General features: G+C 36.8%; 1 protein-coding gene across 1 annotated transcript; it reads right to left on the bottom strand.

Moving 5' to 3' along the window:
• Positions 1 to 979: 979 nt before the first annotated feature.
• On the bottom strand, positions 980 to 14286 carry LOC132113610 (shootin-1-like). Its single transcript, XM_059521466.1, has 17 exons — positions 14137 to 14286; positions 13897 to 13994; positions 13138 to 13198; positions 12861 to 12955; positions 12020 to 12200; positions 11808 to 11905; positions 11514 to 11595; positions 11333 to 11427; positions 5242 to 5376; positions 4844 to 4991; positions 4220 to 4403; positions 4068 to 4126; positions 3805 to 3905; positions 3529 to 3558; positions 3245 to 3298; positions 2599 to 2752; positions 980 to 1357 (listed from the first exon to the last, which is right to left on the bottom strand). The coding sequence occupies exons 1-17, from the start codon at positions 14180 to 14182 to the stop codon at positions 1209 to 1211; spliced, it is 1770 nt and encodes a 589-aa protein (XP_059377449.1). The 5' UTR covers positions 14183 to 14286; the 3' UTR covers positions 980 to 1208.
• Between the last annotated feature and the right edge of the window lie 4282 nt (positions 14287 to 18568).

An 18568-nucleotide genomic window follows, 5' to 3' on the forward strand; every position in this document is an offset into this window, starting at 1 on the left:
ATGAAAAGCTCTCTTGGGTGAGAGGAATCCTTACAGAATGAAATGCTTTTTAAAAAGAGAAAGGCAAAAGTGAGTGACAGTGGAAAATAATTGTACTCCATTTAAAATGCTTTTATCAAAGAATAGGAGTGTGGAGGTGTTAGGAGAAAAGGCTGCCCTTTTCATCCAGATGGATGGATAAACTCGGATAAAGGATAAAGGCTTTGACACTGACAGCACATACAGTACAGCGACTTAGAAATATATTCTGATACTTACCTAATATGGCTGTTTTTTTTTTTTTTACAGTTCTTATAAAAATAAAAAAAATCAATAACAGTTTATTTAAACAGACATTGTTAGAAAAAATTTACCTAAAACATAATATTTTTCAGCCATGGTAGCTTAAAGTCTTTAAAGTTAAGTATATAGGCTGTTTCGACACTGTTGCATAAGTATTTGACCCCCATGTGTTGCAAGCAAAGGCCCATTTTTACTATTTGGATATTGCAGGAGATTGACTCTTAAAAAATGGTAAACATGAAAAAGCAATTCTGGAAAATGGCGACAAATTATTTTGCCTTTCTGTCAAATTAACAAGGTTATGGATCAAAAATGACAAGATGGACTTGCATGGAGCCAAAGCCTTGATCTCAGTCCAAATGAGATTCTCTGGCATTATATTAACATTGCAGAAGAAACCTGAACAACAAATTCACCAAGAATGACACACAATAAAACCAATGCTGCATTGCTGGTTTTATGAATATAAAACAATGTCACATTAAAATTATTTAGAATTTTAATGCTTTAAAAATGTCAGTGTATGATTTTTAATTTAGCAAAACGAGAGAACCGTCTGAAAGGTACAAATACTTGTGCATGTCAAGTATTCAAGAAAGTCAAGTCTTTTAATGGAAGAATTCTCATCTCAAAAGCACGAATGTCCAACACAACAACAAACGCAGACTGAGTGTAAAGAAAAGACAGACTGAGTATGTGCAGGAAGAATGTCTTTTATTTCTTTTATAATTCACTTTTGAATGCTTGGGTCCTTGGTTGTTTCATCGCACAGTTAACAGGGTTAACGCTTTATTCAGCTTCGTGACATTTACTTTAAACTAATTCCAAGAGGCATCTGGCAGAAGGAAATAGGTGTTGAAGTCACACTTAGTTCAACATCGCGTTTCTCAAAAGTGCAGAAGGTCAGACTAAAAGACCCTCAAAACTCACTTTTCCTCCCATATAATGGACTCTGAAGCCTTTATGCGAGACATTCTCTTCTCACGGTTCTGCTGAAGTCTCCGGAGCACCGGGGAGCTTCCACTCTCCCCCGCCCAGGGCGAGGAGATCGAGACGGACACGGCTGAGGGTGGATCTGTGAGTGGGAGAGGAAACATCGCCTTTAAGCTTTAGTTAAGTAGCTGCGTTATAATGCAGCTTGCACAAACATTCAGAATCAATCAATAAATGAAGAGGCTGCTTTTAAGCACCACTGTGAAAAAATCCATTTGGCCAATAAATCTGATTCTCAGAGGTGGAAAGTAACGAATTACATTTACTCGCGTTACTGTAATTGAGTAGCTTTTTTGTGTACTAATACTTTTTAAAGTGATTTTTTAAATCTGAGTAAATTTTAAATGAGCTACTTTTTACTTTTACTTGAGTTGATTTTTAGACTGGTACTTTTACTTGTACTTAAGTAAAATTTCATTAATGTAATGGTACTTTTACTTGAGTAGAATATTTTTGTACTCTTTCCACCTCTGCTGATTCTAAATAAAAAAAAAAAAAAAAGAAGTTACATTTTCGACTAAACTCCTAATCAAAAAAAATTTTTTTATCCTAAAATGCATCTTTTTACAGTAAAAACAATATCTACAAATTTTAAGATAACTTCTACTGAGAAGCAAAACTGCATATTAAAACTTGTTTTCAGAAAGTGCGTTTTCAAGTTTATTTTTAAATAAATTTTTTCCGTTACTTTAAGCTTAAACCTTATATTGGCATAATCTTTTTTTATTATTTATTTTTTATTTACTTATTGCTTACTAATGAACACTCAATGTAAAAATGAATACTAGATAAACTAAGTTTTCTAATGTTTTGTGTACTTTTTGTTTAGATTAGTAAGTTCGGAGAAAAAATTAATAAAAAAACTATACATATATGTATACGTATATACATATATACACGTGTGTGTGTGTGTGTGTTTGTGTGTATTTAATACATAGTTAATATAAAGTAAATATAGTTAATTCCTATAATTTCAATATTAATATCAACATATTACTGAGATTATAAATCTCAGGTGATAAAAGATAAATGAAATAAAGAATAAATGAAATAGAACATTTTGATAAAACATAAGTGAAAATAAAGGATACATAGGGATAAAAGATAAACTAAAGAATCCTGGTGATTTTATAATAGTTAGATTATAAAAATCATCAGCAAATAAAATTCAGAATTCACTGTTTTTAATGTACTGTGTATTTATGTTTTCAATAATAAACTTTAGAGATGACCAGTTTTGTATAAGCTGAAGCACATTTAAATGCATCAGCAGTTTAATTGATGCTTTCCAGGCTTTTGAAAGAGTAAAGAGAGAGATAGTACCTTTGGGTTTGGATGGAGAAGAAGGGGTCCCTTTTTCATCCCCCATGGCCCTCCTCCTTCTCTGGAGCACAATCTGAAGCTCCGCCTCCCCAACATTACGGCTGTAGCGTTTTTTTGATTCCACCCTTCGAGGGCCAGGCCTCCTCATGCACTCCTGAGGTGAACCATACAATAAAGTTACATTAATACAATAAAAGATGAGAGATCATGCATTTTACTGTAGCTACTTAAGAGAGCCTTAATTACGGTAAATTCACTAACACACGACCCTTTTATAAAATGGATGCCAACTGTAACATGGTAAAACATGCCAATGTTTTTTTTTTATACCAGTGACTGTTCACACTAAAGACTAAAGAATTTTTGCATCAAGTGAATAAATTAAAATGTAAAATATATTCAAATAGTAAATAGTGATTTGAAACTTAACAATTTTTGACTGCATTTTCAGTCAAATAAATGCAGTCTTGACGAGCAAATGCTTGAACTGATGGGCGTCAAAGTATTTGCACCCAGATTTAATTTCCTTATATGAAAGTATAGTATGTAGTATGTATAGCCACTTAAGTATATTTTTAATGTCAACCTTGCACGCAGCTAGTCCGAGTAATAAAAGTAATCTATATTTTAAGAGATCTTATTTTACCAGCATCCCCTGCAATTCCAGCACAGCTGATTTCCGATTCTCAGACCTCTGCTCCTGTAAATGTCAGTTATTTCTGGTGAATAACATTTAGTCATTTCTGAACAGTTTCTTTCTGAACACATAATTTGCAACCAATGTATAAAGTAGTTAGGCATGAACTACCCATGAAACCTCCACATACTTTAAAATGCAACAGTAGTCATGTTTGCAGGAAGACATGAAAGACCACAATATTGTGTGATTGTAAACTAAAAACCTATGTGAAATAGTGCAGTATCACTAACCTTCCATGCATTGTCATCCTCTAACACAGCCTGAAATGAAACCAAATGCCAACTATTTATTTTTCTGTTTAAAAAGGCCTATATTTAAGGCATGTCTATAGCATGAGTATATTTTGTAATTTCATTAAAATCCTACTGTGTGAATCATTCGTGATGCGCACATGCTCATAGGAGTTTTCCTGTCACACGTTCGATTACGTGACAGACAGTGTTGGCACATCACTGTACAATTTATGTTCATCAAAACATGTAATAATTCACCAGCGACAGACCCACCTGTGGCGTTCTGAGAATAGGTTTGAGAATAATGCCTTTCTTGATTCTTTCCATCATTTCATCCACAGCTCTGGCCTTTATATCCTCCTTAATTGCGGGTTCTGTGAGAAAATCAACACAGTATTCATCGAGGATGAAAGAGCAGTGCTTGCTTTCTTTGATTTAACATCACCTTTTAAATGATTGTATTGTTTCGTCCTGTCTGCCGTGTTGATTTTGCTTTTCACACAGTACAGGTCATATGAAAGGTATGAGTGTCTTACTCGCGGTTTGAGTGCCGTTGTTTTCTCCCATCTTTCTGTCCCTCAAAGCCTTTAATGGGCTAAAAATACAATGAGTTTAACTCTAATGAACTTTCAAAGACTTCGCATGTGTGGTTGGAATATCTCAACATTTAAAGGATGTGAAGACTCACTCGGTGACAGCTGAAGATGGAGGAGGTGGAGGAGGAGGAGGAGGAGGAGGAGGAGGAGGAGGAGGACGTGCTGGCAGTATCAGTGGTTGTGGATCAGCTAATGTTTTGTTTGCCACGTTCAGCTGGATAGATTGAATTGAAGGAAGTTGCTCCATCCCTTTCAGTTTATCCTTGAGCAGCTTGACTAGATGATGATCAAAAATTGCAATCAAAATAGCACATATTTTATAACAGTGATGGCTCTTTCAAAGCTCAAATCTCAAGCATGTTTAATGTAAGCATCAACTTATATTCCTCTACTGTCTCTGTTAAATTTAGTATAGTGCTATAAAATTAATGTAAAAAACAGCTTTGTTCAGTTGGTCTTATAGAGCATTTCATATGGAGACTTTCATTTCAGACTTCACCAACATGAGTTTGACTCATCGTTGGACCGTCTTTTGAAACTCCAGATGGACATGATTTTGGACATGAAAGCCTGAGATGCAACTCTGTCTTGGTGAAACAGCTGAGATCTCATGTGAGTTTTGTCTCGCTTTTAAGTGGTGTTTTATTTAATATAAGGTCCTATCACTTTTTCTGCATCATGATCTAGATAATTAGATTTTTCTTTATAAGACCTACTTTCCTCCTGAAGTGCAGTTACAGATTGTGTCGAGTCTCTCAGCTGAATCTCAGTCTCGGTCCTCTCTTTTTCACTGATCTCCAGCTTTGTTCTTACAGCAGCCAGATCTGACAGAGAGCTGAGATCCTGAGCTGCTGTCTGAGACATCTGGACAGACAGATACAGTTAAAGCTGATTCCAATATCACATGACACTGGTTGACATTTTAGGATCGTTTCAACTGAAAATCCACAAGCTACCTCCATGAAAAAGTCATTATTATAATAATTATTTAAGTGTAGAAAAAAAGTTTGGGAAAAGCATAGTGCAAGAGATCAGGATAAACTGGATCAGGAAATGATGCGTGTTCCAACCACATAAGCATCACAATCTGAATTCACTAGACTGAAACATTCACCTGGTTTTGGTAACAGAGTCGTATCTCTTCCAGAGCTTTGCTGATTTCAGTCACTTGACTCAGAGCCTGTTGTAGTTTTTTCTCAGTCTCTGCGTTCTTAATCTTTCTCTGGGTTTCCTGCTGTTTCATCAGCATCTGTAGGGAAAAAACAATCACGTGATCAATCAGTCTATCAATCCATCCATCTATCACCACATCAAACTTTAAATATCTCTTCAAATGTCCGTTTTCAAACTACAGAAGGTCTAAATATACATCATTTTTTATTTACAAGCCAACATTCAAAGTTCGTTTTAAAGAGCTTTCCAACATTTTTTTGTATTTGTTGTGCTAAGTGGGCATGTTAATTATTCATGCAGTGAATTATCAGAAAAACTTTCATTCAGAAGAACAAAACCTCAATAGAATTAGTTTGGAAAACCCAAAAAATCAAACCATCCATTATCTCCCTGAAATTTTAGATGACAAGAAACGTTATTGTTGAAAAGCAGAAATGGCGAGCAGGACAGGGAAGTGCGAGTTTGTCATGTGTTTGGACTCTCACTTCTCACCTCCATTCATTGCCCTTTCATTCGGCTTGCAAGAAGCACGGACCTAAACCACCAAACGCGACCCCTGCGGAGGGGCAATTACAGGGAAGAGCACATGTGCTTGACAAGTAAACGGGCGCCTCTCTTTGTGTGATGACGGCCTGTATTTTCTCCCTTTCGAATTAGTCCGTCATTAGGCTCTCTGTGACTGGAAAAAAAAACACTGAACGTGAAAAAGATGAATGTGTTTTCAAAACACAGGGAAAACAGACAAACGGAAGGGGTGGCGAGAAAGAATGTCACTCAAGCTGTGTGGTGTGCGGCCGCACATTCAGAATGAGTTTGAGTGGTGAGCGAACCGTCGGGGGTCCCTTTCACAGGTGAAGGCCCCCTGTTGGGACTCCCATTATGTCTGTGTCTGCAAATGGGGAACAATATACACAAAGCCGACAAAAAGGAAGTGTCAAACAAGGACAGGGGTTTAAAGAGCTGCCGATTTTCAAACTGCCATCTCGATGGGTGCTAATTACCGCAGGAAGAGACGAGGGATGCAAAGACAGATGCCACTTTTAAGCGGGGATGCTCATTTAGACTGAATGAAGGCTAAACCTACTGGAATTAACAGAGCCAGCTGGACTGGCATGGTCAAAGAGTGTGTGTTATCTCAATCCAGTATTTTCTCGTCTTTGTTTCGTGTTTGTTTCATTAATGCAGGTTCACAGCTGTGAGTGTGAATTGACCGGATCCAGCCAAAATCTCCCAAGGCCCTTGTGCACACTTGAACAAATCAGGAAACACTGCACTTCCTTCCATCTACTGTCTATTGATTCAGATATTGTCATGTTGTCAGCCAGGGCATGTAGGCCTCTGAGCGAGAAGTGTGTTTTTATGTCCAGATTATTTAACTGAGCTGTTAGGTAACTATCATACGATTATGTAGAAGTATCTGTTATGTGTCTTGAATTTTTTACTTGCTTTAAAATAAATATATATATATGCTATATATATATATATCTTACGCCTCTTTTATGTAAACCAATTTTTTTATTAAATTTTGTTCAATTGAGTATGAAATGTGCTATACAAATGAACTTGTCCTGAATCAAAAAATGTGAATAAAGTCACATGTTAATAAAGTTAAGGTAGCCATACAGCCACTTACCGGTGCTTCTTTCTTGATGCAAAAGTGATATAATACAAAGTATCTTGTTATAAATGTAGGCTAAATACATTAAAAAAATGGCACTTTCGAGGATTTACGATGCTGATGACCGTTGAAACAACGGTGTGAAAATAGTCCATCGTGTAGTTGAGCGCACCTTTAAACTAATTTTTAAATAAGCCACTGGTAACCGGTAAAATGTCGAGTCATTATGGATTTTTTTTTCACACAGAAAAATCTAATAATTTATCGCAATAAACCTTAAAAACCACACTGCTTCATATTGGTCGCGCGATCTTTTGAACGGTCCAATTCAAACACACTTCTGCAGCGCGTGACTGAGCGTCAGTTGGAATTCGTCAAGCGTTTCTCTGTAAAACTACTGCTTCGGGATTTCTGCATCATTTTTCTCAATAACGGACATAATTATAGAAAGCTGTTATGGAAAACGGTTATCAGTCGGATTTATTAAAACTTTATCGTCATAAAACTTTATGTACACGAGGAAAGGCGATTTACATCCGGAAATGAGTCCACACTGAACTGAGTCGACAGTAATGTACGGTATATCAATAAACAAACGTTACTCAAGTCAAGCGAATTCAGTCAAATTTACCAACTGAAGTGCTGTTTGTCTGCCTGTCACTGCATGTGGAACTGACAGACGTTCGCCAATGGGTGAGTAGTTCGCTCCATTGTTGTTTACCGTTTTATAAGACCCTATATTTTAAATATAGTGTATTTCTTGTGTTATCTGTTGGGTTTAGCATCTTCACCACGTTAAACATCGTGAAGGAATACGAGACAGTCTGTTCAAAAGAGATAAACACTTAAAGGGGTCATACCATGTTGTTAAAAAGAACATTATTTGGTGTAATGAAATGTGTTTATGTGGTTTAATAAAAAAGAAAACACGTTGTTTCCACATACTGTACAGTATTGTTTCTTCTCTATGCCTCTCTATTTCTGATAGAGAGGCATCTCTATCTCTATTTCTGAAATGCATAGTTTTTTACAAAGCTCATTGGTCTGAAAAGTGAGGTGTGGTCTGATTAGCCTTATGCAAATCTTCTCTCACAGTGACTTAGAGATGTGGGGGTGTGTTAAAACGAGCCATTTTAGGGGGGCGTAGACAAATCTTAACTTTTATAAAGAATATCTCTTTGGATTTGAGACTTTTAATCTGTGCAACTTTACAGATCTTCCTTATGCACCAAGAGCTTGTAACACTCTAAAGAGAAAGGAAAAATTGTTATTGCATCATATGACCCCTTTAATGCTCACAGACTAGAGTAGAAAGACATGTATCAGTCCAATGTTTGCTTAATATCCTGTATATTGAACTGATCCCTGCCACTTTTGATATCCCATGAACCTCTGCTAGCGGTTGGTGCAGTAGCGGCTCCTTACTGTAAATTTAGGAGGGGCATATTCTGGGTCATAGCATTGCTATATGAAAAAATGTGTTATTAAAATGAAGTGGTTCCCAACCCTGGTCCTGGAGGCACCCCAACACTTCAGGTTTTGCATGTCTCCTTAATCATACACACCTGATTCAGGTCGTCAGCTCATTAATACAGACTCCCAAGACCTGAAAAGGGTGCATCAGGAGAAATGCAAAATATACAGTGTTAGGGTGCCTCCAGTACAAGGGTTGGGAACGAGTGGCAACCTCCCGCTCTCTCTCGTGAAGCCAACGTGGAAGTGACTAAAACTTCAATTCATCGACTGGCCGCTTGAGGCTGGCTGCAAAAGGTAGTCAGTCCCATAGACTCCCCATGATAAGATGCCCAATTTTAGCAGAAAAAAAAACTTTTACAGCCTGGATCAAAAAATGATTTTGGTCTATATAACTAATTTTGCCCTTCATGACAACTGTGAGGGGGGTGATTTTTTTTTTATAACTCATCCATTTAAATTATATTAAGCCTTAAAGTTCTGCATAATTAAGGGCATGGCCACTTGAGTGACAGGTGGATTTCAGCTGTTGACACTGCCGTCGCGCTAGGTGGGCGTGGCTTCAGCAACCCGCTCCCGCCTTTTTCCCCATTTTCAATTGTCCGGGAGAGTCGCACGGTGACGCGCTGCCAAGATGGCGACGGCCCGCTCTGCACACTTTGAGCTTCAAAAACACTCTTCAGGAGTCTACAGGTGACATCACACACTACATCCATGTTTTTATACAGCCTATGGTTCCCCTTTATCTTAAAAATGTAATTATATGCATAATAAACTCCCAGTTAAATTAGCTAATTTTCATCAACAGGCTCTTCTTGTGTGGAAGTTGTGTTACGTTCACAACTTCTCGCCACATAAAACTCTCTTGTGGAATAAATGGATATAACTGTTAGGAACAAGTCTCTTTTCTTCACTAATTGGTTTAAAAGAGGTTTAATTTATATTTTTTCTTTGTTTGACAATTTTGGCAATGTCTTGTCGTATGAACTTCATGGCTGTCCATAACTTTCCTATTCCTTTCAAAGAATATAATAATGTTGTTGAGCTATTCCCTCAAGTTTAATGCATCTGGTTAAGGGCCATATATTATACATCCAAAAAGATATAAAAGAAGTCAGCTTTGTTGCTGACATTTGGCTGGCATTGGCATTTATGACAAGAAATGTAATAAACATGTTCGCCAGGTATTTCAGAAGAGAGACCGCATTGTTCCTCAAGGTAGATCCCATTGGGCTGCTTTAATTAATATTATAGATTGGAGAAGAGCGTGGTTGTTGCCTAATAACACCAAAGAAGTCCACTTTAAAATTCTGCATAAAATATATCCTGTTTCCAAATATGTTGATATTCCTAGTACCTGCTTATTTTGTGGCAATGAAGAGGAAACCTTAATACGTTTATTCTTTTCTTGTGAGTTTGTTCAGAAATTTTGGCTTGACTCGTATTCCCATTTAAACAAATCCCCTATCTTTGCATAATATTTTAGCTTGAAAGATGTTATTTGTTATTACTCTGACTCTGCCAACAAATCTAAAGAGTATATATTCAACTTTTTTTCATCCGTAAGCAAAAATGTATGGGCTCAATTCCTACTTTTTCACATTTCCTGATTGAGGTTGGCTCACTTTTTGTTTGACTAACAATAAGTGTCCTAAGTGGCTTTGTCTGCATAAGTCTGTGTATCACCAGCAAAGTCACGATATGATACTAACTTATCACGTTACAGGACTGCATTGAATTTCAGCTCAGCAGAATTGAGTAAAATAGCTTTTTATTAAACACTGCATACTATAGTGCCATTTCTAACTATTGGCAGAGCATGCAGCTGACCTCTGCAATGCATTATGAAGGGCCTCTGTAACTGTACCACAGACAGTACAATATAGGTAATGGCATATGTTTCATGTTTACATTGGGCACTCCCCACCAGGTACAATATTCTGATTGTTTGTATCTTGTTTTAAGCCCATAAATATTAATGTGTTCTTCTCATTCTATTCAATTTATATTTAATGTACTCATTCTAATATTAAAAAAAATCATATTTACATTGCTGTTACGTTGTCATTGCACAGATTAACACACTCTCTAAGATTACGAAGCAAAAATAAAAATTAGAAGCGTTCTAAACTAATGCATGTCTACTGTATCTAACGCACACACAGAGACACACACGTTCAGTCACTCAAACAGATCACTTTGCAGCTGCACTCAGACATTCAGGAACAAACTTTTTAGCACGGCCCTGCAATTTTATCAATTAGCTTTATCGCTCAAGAGCAGTATTATCTTTCTAAACAAGGAACTGGTAACATCATCTTTTGTACAGGAATTAAAACCACAGCTTGTTAACAGAGAAAAGCGGTAAAATGGTGGTAATTCATACATACACAGCCCCTCTCTCTCTCTGTCGAATAAATGAACATGTGATGAATTACACTTTTCTGTGAATAAAATATTGAAGTGGATATTTGTAAAACTGCAAGCTTACCAGGGTTTTCAGAAAGCAAGCACATTTATCCACAATGGAGAGAGTGTGCACAAGGTTGCCAGGTTGGCAAATATTTACGTATTGCACAAATGGGAAGCTCTGTTTTGGGGATTGCGTCTCTTTATATCAGGCAATCCAGTTGTGTTCCTCTGTGGCCAGATTAAACCTGGTTGTAACCTATATATTATGCTCTAATCATTATTTTTTAGAAACCTTACACTTTTCTACTCCGTTTTAAATCATGTTCTTGTATTCAATAGCTGGCCCTGTATCGATACTTGTATCGTCAAATCTCTGTGACGATACATCGTCTTATCGAGCACAGCACTAATAATACAGAACTTTTCACGGGAATGATCTCAAGTCAAGTAGCAGATTTTTGGCATTTTGTCTGCTAAACAAATTTGCAGTTAATGGGGTGTGAGTGAAAGCACCTATACTAAAGAATACCTGGTGTGCAAACACTTCGGCATGCTGCCTGAGTCCTTGCTCCATTTCGAGCTTATGAGACATCTCTGTAAACTCTTCTGTAACCAGCTGGGAGACTGGAGCACGAACACACAGAGAAACTACCATCAATCTTTTGATCTGAGGGTGCTCATTACTGTTAGAATACATTCAGCTGACTCACCTCTCTTCATTTTGTTCACTGTCCTGCTCTGCTTGCTGAACTTCCTCAGAAGAGCCTCTTTCTCTCCGACCTCCAACACCAACTTATGAATAGAGTAGGGTTTGAAGTTTAATACAATTCTGTGTTTTAGGATTTTAACCTACATATAATGAAAGTAAGGCACTGACGAGACCCATAAAGATCTCTATATTGAAGAAACACTTTTAATACTTGCCATTACCATTTTAAATACCAATTGTTTTGTCAGAAATTATGACCACAACTGTATGCATGTCTAATACTAGGCCACTATACCTGGTCCTTCAAATCTTCGTTCTCTTTCTTAAGAAGCTCCACCTGTGCAGTTAGTTGAATTTTTTCTCCAAGCAATCGGTCTAAAGATGACTGTAGTTCTGTACAAAAAGATTGCAGAAAAAAAGAGCCAGAATCTTAACTTTCTCTAATCTTGGACAGGTTGATTGTATATTTTTGCTTTCAAGGCTTCTGTTATTTATAAATTATGCTACCTCTAATTTGATTCTGACTCATGAGAAGCGGATCTTCCCTGCTCTCTTCCTCAGAGACCGTTTCAGAGCTGGGATCAGCCTCGGGGTCCAGGTTCAGGATAGAGAAATTTTCGGGCATTTCTGGAATCAGGGGTAGTATGGCTTGGCTTTGTCTCTTTAATGCCTTGAAATCTTTATTCACCTGTGGGTTCAAAAGTCTCAAAGATTGAGAAAGGGTGGCATGATGACTTTTACCAATATGAGCCTCAATATCACTTGCCCCTTTATTTATTAATCCAATACAATTTTACAATTTTAATGTAAGAGGACCACAAGTCATTATGGATTATGGACTTGTATTTGGTCCAGAAGCAACTGACTAAAGTTGCATTATGCATTAATGGTTGATTTGTTTCTCACAAACATAGTTTTTCACTTCACAAGATGTTAATTGATGGACTGTAGTTGTGTGGATTACTTTTGGATTGTTGTAAAGTTTTTATAAACTATTTGGACCCTCATTCTGATGGCACCACTTAACTGCAGAGGATCCATTAGTGAGCAAATTATGTAATGATACATTTCTTCAAATCTGTTCTGATGAAGAAACAAACTCATCTACACGATCTTGGATGGCCTGAGAGAAAGTAAAGTTTTAGCAAATTTTAAATATTGGGTGAACTATTCCTTTAAATGTTCTTCATGGAACCATAGATGCCAATAAAAGCCTTAATTGTTTTAGAGTGTTGGATTAATGACTCAGTTTAGAGAACGTCATTGCTTGTAATTACTATAGGGATGTGAAATAATCAGCAGCACAAATACAAGCTGTAGACTTGTGAGAAAAGAGAAGTGTATCTACCTTCAGTGCAAAGGCCTCTGCGGTCTCCCTGCACGATCGTTCAATCTGAAACTGCATCTCTAACACATCCAGCTCCTTGAGCAGCTGAGCAGAGGCTGAAAGTAGTTACATAAATCACGTTTGCACATTTTCAGTGAAACTTGAAGTAGCTTATGTTGCACAGTTATTCCAAGTGATCGTTAAGTTCTCTGTAAGCCTTTCATAGTGAGACTCTTCCAGTAAATGAGTTGAAATATGAGGATATTGCAATTCCAAAAGACTTCCACTAATGTCTCACCCTCCTCCATCCTTGACAGCTTTTCATTGGCCTCATCTCGCTCTTTCTCCAGAATCTCGCACTGTATAGCAGATTATACATTTTAAAACTTCATTGCAGAATAAATCTATTACTGAAATATGGGTGAAGCACTTAAGCAAGTTTTGTTGTTGTTGTTGTTGTTGCTGCAGAAAAGCATTGCATACTAGAATAACAGGACAGATTTTGAATCATTATGTGCAACTTTATTTTGTTTTTGTTGATTGCATCATAATAACGGCTGTTAATAGTGTTCATCGTCTGGTTGACTACGTCTTGTATGAATGTTTCTGAAAATTTCTGTAATATGCACATAAACTGACAGTCACCACTGATAAGCTACTACTAAATATTGTAGAAACTTAATTTTCTGTAAAGTTGCTTTGCAATTATTTGTATCATAAAAAGCGCTATTCAAAAACTTGAATTGAATTGAATTTTGAGGATCTCACAATTGCAAATTTATTTATCATATTGCATCTTGTAGTTGTGACAAGGGAAGGCCTGCAATGAAGTTGATTTGATTCTCTTGCATATTTCTATAATATATATAAAAGTTTTGCACAAAACAGATTTTTTTTGCATTAGCAGATGACAAAATGTGTGGCATTCAGTAGAGTTCAATGTGTAGATCATCATATCAGAAATATTCTTCTGCACATCAATACTGCATGCTGTTTTACATACTATTTTTTCAATGTACACTAAGAAGTGCTCTCTAATGCCATTGGCAGAAATTACCTCAATGTCTCTTTCATCTTCTGAAGACAGGGTGCTCTCCTCTTCAGAATTTGAGAGGCTACAGCTGAAGTTTTCAGGATTTCCATCTGTTTCATACACTATATTTACAGTATTAATAAAAGGCAGCCATGTTTTTGTATGACCATTTGTTTTTATTACCCAGTAGACTAAAAAACTATTTTGAGAGTTTAGAATGTTTAGGCAATTTTTAAAGCAAGAAAAAAAGTGAATTTATCCAACCTGAAATAGTTTCTTCTTCTTCTTCTTCTTCAAGATTCCACATCATTTTTTAAGCTTCTTGTTACCATCTGCTCTTCTAGATCCCTCTGTTTCTGTGTCTGTCACTCTCTATTTGACTGCTCTCAGGAGGAAGAACTGAAACTAACTTCAGTGTACTGCTTTGCTTATTATTCTTCCCATTTTGTTGCGTAAATTGATACAAAAGTCCATTCTACTTTGCCCTTATCATAAACTACGTCAACATGACTATTTAGAAAGGATGTGATAAAGTGACAATCATCATTTGTCGGTAGATGTGCTCAGCCCTTGTGAAAACATGGGCAGCCTTAGTTTCGTGGTATCTGAACAAATGATTAAAATACATTTAAGCATTTAGATGATTATTTGTCTTTGGACTTGCAATTTCCTGAAATGGTTGAATTTTACAGTGTACACTCTAAAAAATGCTGTGTTAAAAACACCCAAACTTCTGTTCTTTTGCAACCCAGCTCTGGGTAAATATTGGACAGAACACATACTGGGATGTTTAAGTAATCTATTGTTTAAAATAATTAATTAAAATTGTAATTAGAAAAATTTTAATTAAAAATCACACACAGAATAACTATAAGCAATAGCAATTATCAACAGATGAATATTTATTATTAAGCAATAATAAATACCCATGGACAAAAATACAAGACAGATTAAATTTATTCTGGTGATTTAAAAGTAAAATTTAAATTTAAAAGTAGCATTTTAATTTAAGTGTATTCAACCGTTCTCGGTAATCGGTTTTTACAGAAATATTGCTAATTCTTGTGCCGGCGAGTTGCTGAAATCTAAGCTGGTGAAGGTCTGCTGTTCATGGGGGAACTGCAAACTTTAGTCCAATGTTTATGAACCAATTATTATTAAGTTGCTTAAAGAACTATAAACAAAACAGAGTCATGTATGCATGCATTGTTAAATAAATAAAAAGGGAAAACCAGTCACACAGAATACATTTTTTCATTTAAAAACATGAGATGCAGTGGGATGGGGAACAAAAACCCAGCATAAAGTATCGAGATATTTTTAGAAAATTTAATTAAATACATTAATTTTACATGTCTTTCTAAACACGCGGCTCTCTTGTGCGAGACGCGAGTCCAACGGTGTCCCTCTAGAAAATGCGCGAAATATGCGTTCTGTGTGAACGGCTTGGTTTCAGTTTTGATGTAAACAAGATCTCCACATTGATGTTCTCTTATTTTTGTAGTGGCTTCAACTGGATAGGCTAACCTAACCTTATAATGCAATGCCACATACATCGTCATCGCATCTCATGCGCCACTGATAAAGATCAAGTATACTTGGCCGTCCGCACACTGTCTGCATTATGTCCTTTTCGTCATCCGGGTGCGGGCATTTTTTGAGACCGCGCGGACGGTGCACGTACATGAGGTGAAAGCTGAGACAGCAGCTACTGCGTGTCGAGCTCGTCCGCCTTTGAAAGTTGTGTAGACACGGCTGTGCGCGCGGCGAGATGGAATGGAACACGGACTGTGAAGTACTGGGGCTCATAAGGCAGCTTCCTTAATGCACACCTAAAATTCGAATGCAACGTTTTGGCATTTGAATGTGGATTTTTATTTGAAATTCAACGAATATTTGAAATTAGATTTTTTTTTTGACAGCCCTAGAATTGCCTATGCGATTTTTTTTGTTGTTGTTGAAATTTCCAATCGTAAACACAGCCATGTTGAAGCCTGCAGTACATATTTTGCATTATGGCAGTCCACTCTGCTTATTGTTTTTCGAAAATGTTGCACTCCTGTTTGTCATTGTGCACGTAACTTCACGCCAATAAATCATCAGAAATATTGGTCTTTACATTTGTCCTGCCTGTTTTTACAATCGATTCAATGAACACTTGTCACTCAAATTGAAGGTTGAAGACCCAGTCAGTGACGTCACGATATGCTAAATTTGTTTAAATTCATACTTACATCATCACCATCACCACAATGTACTTTTTTTTTTTACATTGAAACTTGAAAAAAAAAAATAGACCGACCTACCGACCCTTTAAAAAAAAAAAGAATTACTGTTACTGCAAACCAAAATAATGGTTAAATAATTTTTAAGGATGGCCTGAGAGATGGCGTGATGGACTCCAACTAGAGGTCGGCCGATATATCGGGCCGATATTTGTCATTTTTTATATATCGGCATCGGCCGATATCCGTGTTTAGTAGCGCCGATTTAAAGTCAGGCACGTAGGCGGGCAGCCCCGTGTTATTGGTGCGGTGGAAAGTGCTGCTGCCGCCGCATGTGAAGCACCCCAAGCCAAAACTTTTGGAAGATTCATCAACAGTCCTCGGAGATAAAGGTAGTCAGAGAATTTCACTCTGTAAATGGGGTGGAGAAGTTGGCAGCTCTTACAAACACTGCAGCGTGATTGAGGGCTTCGCCCCGCTCACAGACAGCACCGCGCTCGGAGAGACAGCTGTGCTGGAGCTGCCCAGAACGGTGAATCACATTTGTTCGGAAGCATGGTTTGATGCATACAATAGCCAGGTTTCCATCCAACTCATTTGTATTTAGGGATGTCAATATTCGATCAATTCCATGATCGATCGTCGTTTAAATTTACGATCAATTAATAACCTTAATGCTGCAAAATGCGTCTGCAGCGGTATTATTATGTGCAAAAGCCACTGGGAAAAAAGCTTTCTCATCCGAATTAAAGGGGTTTTAGTCTGAATAAAATGCTAGTAGCAGGACTGTAAAATGAATAGATGTGATTATGATCATTTGATAAAATGATGAGAGCGCGCCATACGTTTTAGATCAAGTTACTTTGTTGACTGTTTCCCGTCAAGGAGACCGCTGAATGCGCCTCTTTAAATGGTTTCGTGGTGCTGGTTGTTGTATTTTAAAACGCAACTGCAATGTTTTCAAATGACCGTGACACTATAGTAGTGGTGCAACGGATCCGTGATCCGTTCGGATCAATATCTTCGGTTCGGCACACACGTGATCCGCGGATTGATTTATGAAAAAAAAAAAGTTGCGCATGTTCAGTCCACACTCAGTGGTCATGGCGAGTGGAGGAACGGAGGAGCTTGAACGCCCCGCGCATTTTGGCTTCTCTGTCAGATATAATGATGAAGAAAAGAGGTTAGCGTGTAAAACCGTGACGGTGCGTAGAGCCATGACATCCCGTCGCGCACCAACTTCAGCGAAAAGTTTGTGCAAGATCTTTATGAACAGGAGAAGAAAAAAGTTGTGGATGAACTATCCCGAGCATCCTCTGTTGCGCTCACGACAGACGGGTGGACGTCCAGGGGGACGATAACTGCTCACTTCATTACAGCAGACTGGGAGATGAGAAGTCCGGCTATTATGTTAAAAAGAAGATATTATGCCATGTGCACTTTAAGTTGATTTAATATATTGAATTTAATAATTGAATGTTAATAAAAAGACAAAACGTATGTTTATTTGTCTTGGCCTTTTTGTTTTTGCTGATCCGAAAAATGATCTGATCCATACGAGGACGAGCAAGCACAGGTTTGACTAGATGTATTTGGAGGTTATTGCTAACGTCTTTTTCTGCACAGTTCCAAATGTTTCCATATTAGCAATGTATCTGAATGTTAAACTATAATATTTTTTATTTTTTTAATGTAAACTAGACGGAAAAGATCATCCTCTTCACATGAGCAAAAACGTGCATAACAGTCTGCTTAAACTGACCAGTGTAACTTTTTATATGTTTGGTTGACTGTACTGTATTTTAATAATGAACAGACTGCGATGTAAGTTTGAAATTAGAATGCACTTTAGATGTTCTGTGTCATTTATACCAAACACAAATGTTAGGAGTTAGTCTGGAACCAGAACACCTGAGAAGAGATGATGCTGACCCTCAGAGGACCCCAGATGATCCTAACCTTGAATCAACAAACAGAACTAACAATTATTGCTACATGTGTGACTGCATCATATAATTACTATTAATTAATAATATTGATAGTTCATCATCTAGCTGACTACGTCTTGTATTATTATTATTATTTTTATTTTTCTAAAATCCTGTCAAACGTGCACAAACTACTAGCTACTACTAAATATTGTAGAAACATAATTTTCTGTAAAGTTGCTTTGTAACGATTTGTATTGTAAAAAGCGCTATACAAATAAACTTGAACAAATGTTGCTGGTTGCTAGTGTGTTTGCAGCACTACTGTTATTTATTTTTTTATATATAAAATTTGTTATATTTTTCAGTTTAATTGATTTTTATTTCTAAAATTGTATTTATTTAAATGTATATTTAAGTTAACATTTATCTTCCAACAAACTTGAAAAATTCTGCTTGATAAATGCTCTAAAGGTTTTATGTAAATGATTGACTTAAATATATATATATATATATATATATATATATATATATATATATATA

Source organism: Carassius carassius, chromosome 3 (genome assembly GCF_963082965.1).
Source record: "Carassius carassius chromosome 3, fCarCar2.1, whole genome shotgun sequence".
Taxonomy (NCBI): Eukaryota; Metazoa; Chordata; class Actinopteri; order Cypriniformes; family Cyprinidae; genus Carassius; species Carassius carassius.

What these genes read in the sequence shown, in the direction of transcription:
- LOC132113610 (XM_059521466.1), bottom strand. Translation starts at nt 14,182, where the DNA reads ATGATGTGGAATCTTGAAGAAGAAGAAGAAGAAGAAACTATTTCAG. An exon ending in GACTCTGTTACCAAAACCAG is followed by an intron (nt 4,992 to 5,241) that starts GTGAATGTTTCA and finishes CTGTCTGTCCAG; the next exon opens with ATGTCTCAGACAGCAGCTCA. An exon ending in AACTGCACTTCAGGAGGAAA is followed by an intron (nt 4,404 to 4,843) that starts GTAGGTCTTATA and finishes ATCATCATCTAG; the next exon opens with TCAAGCTGCTCAAGGATAAA.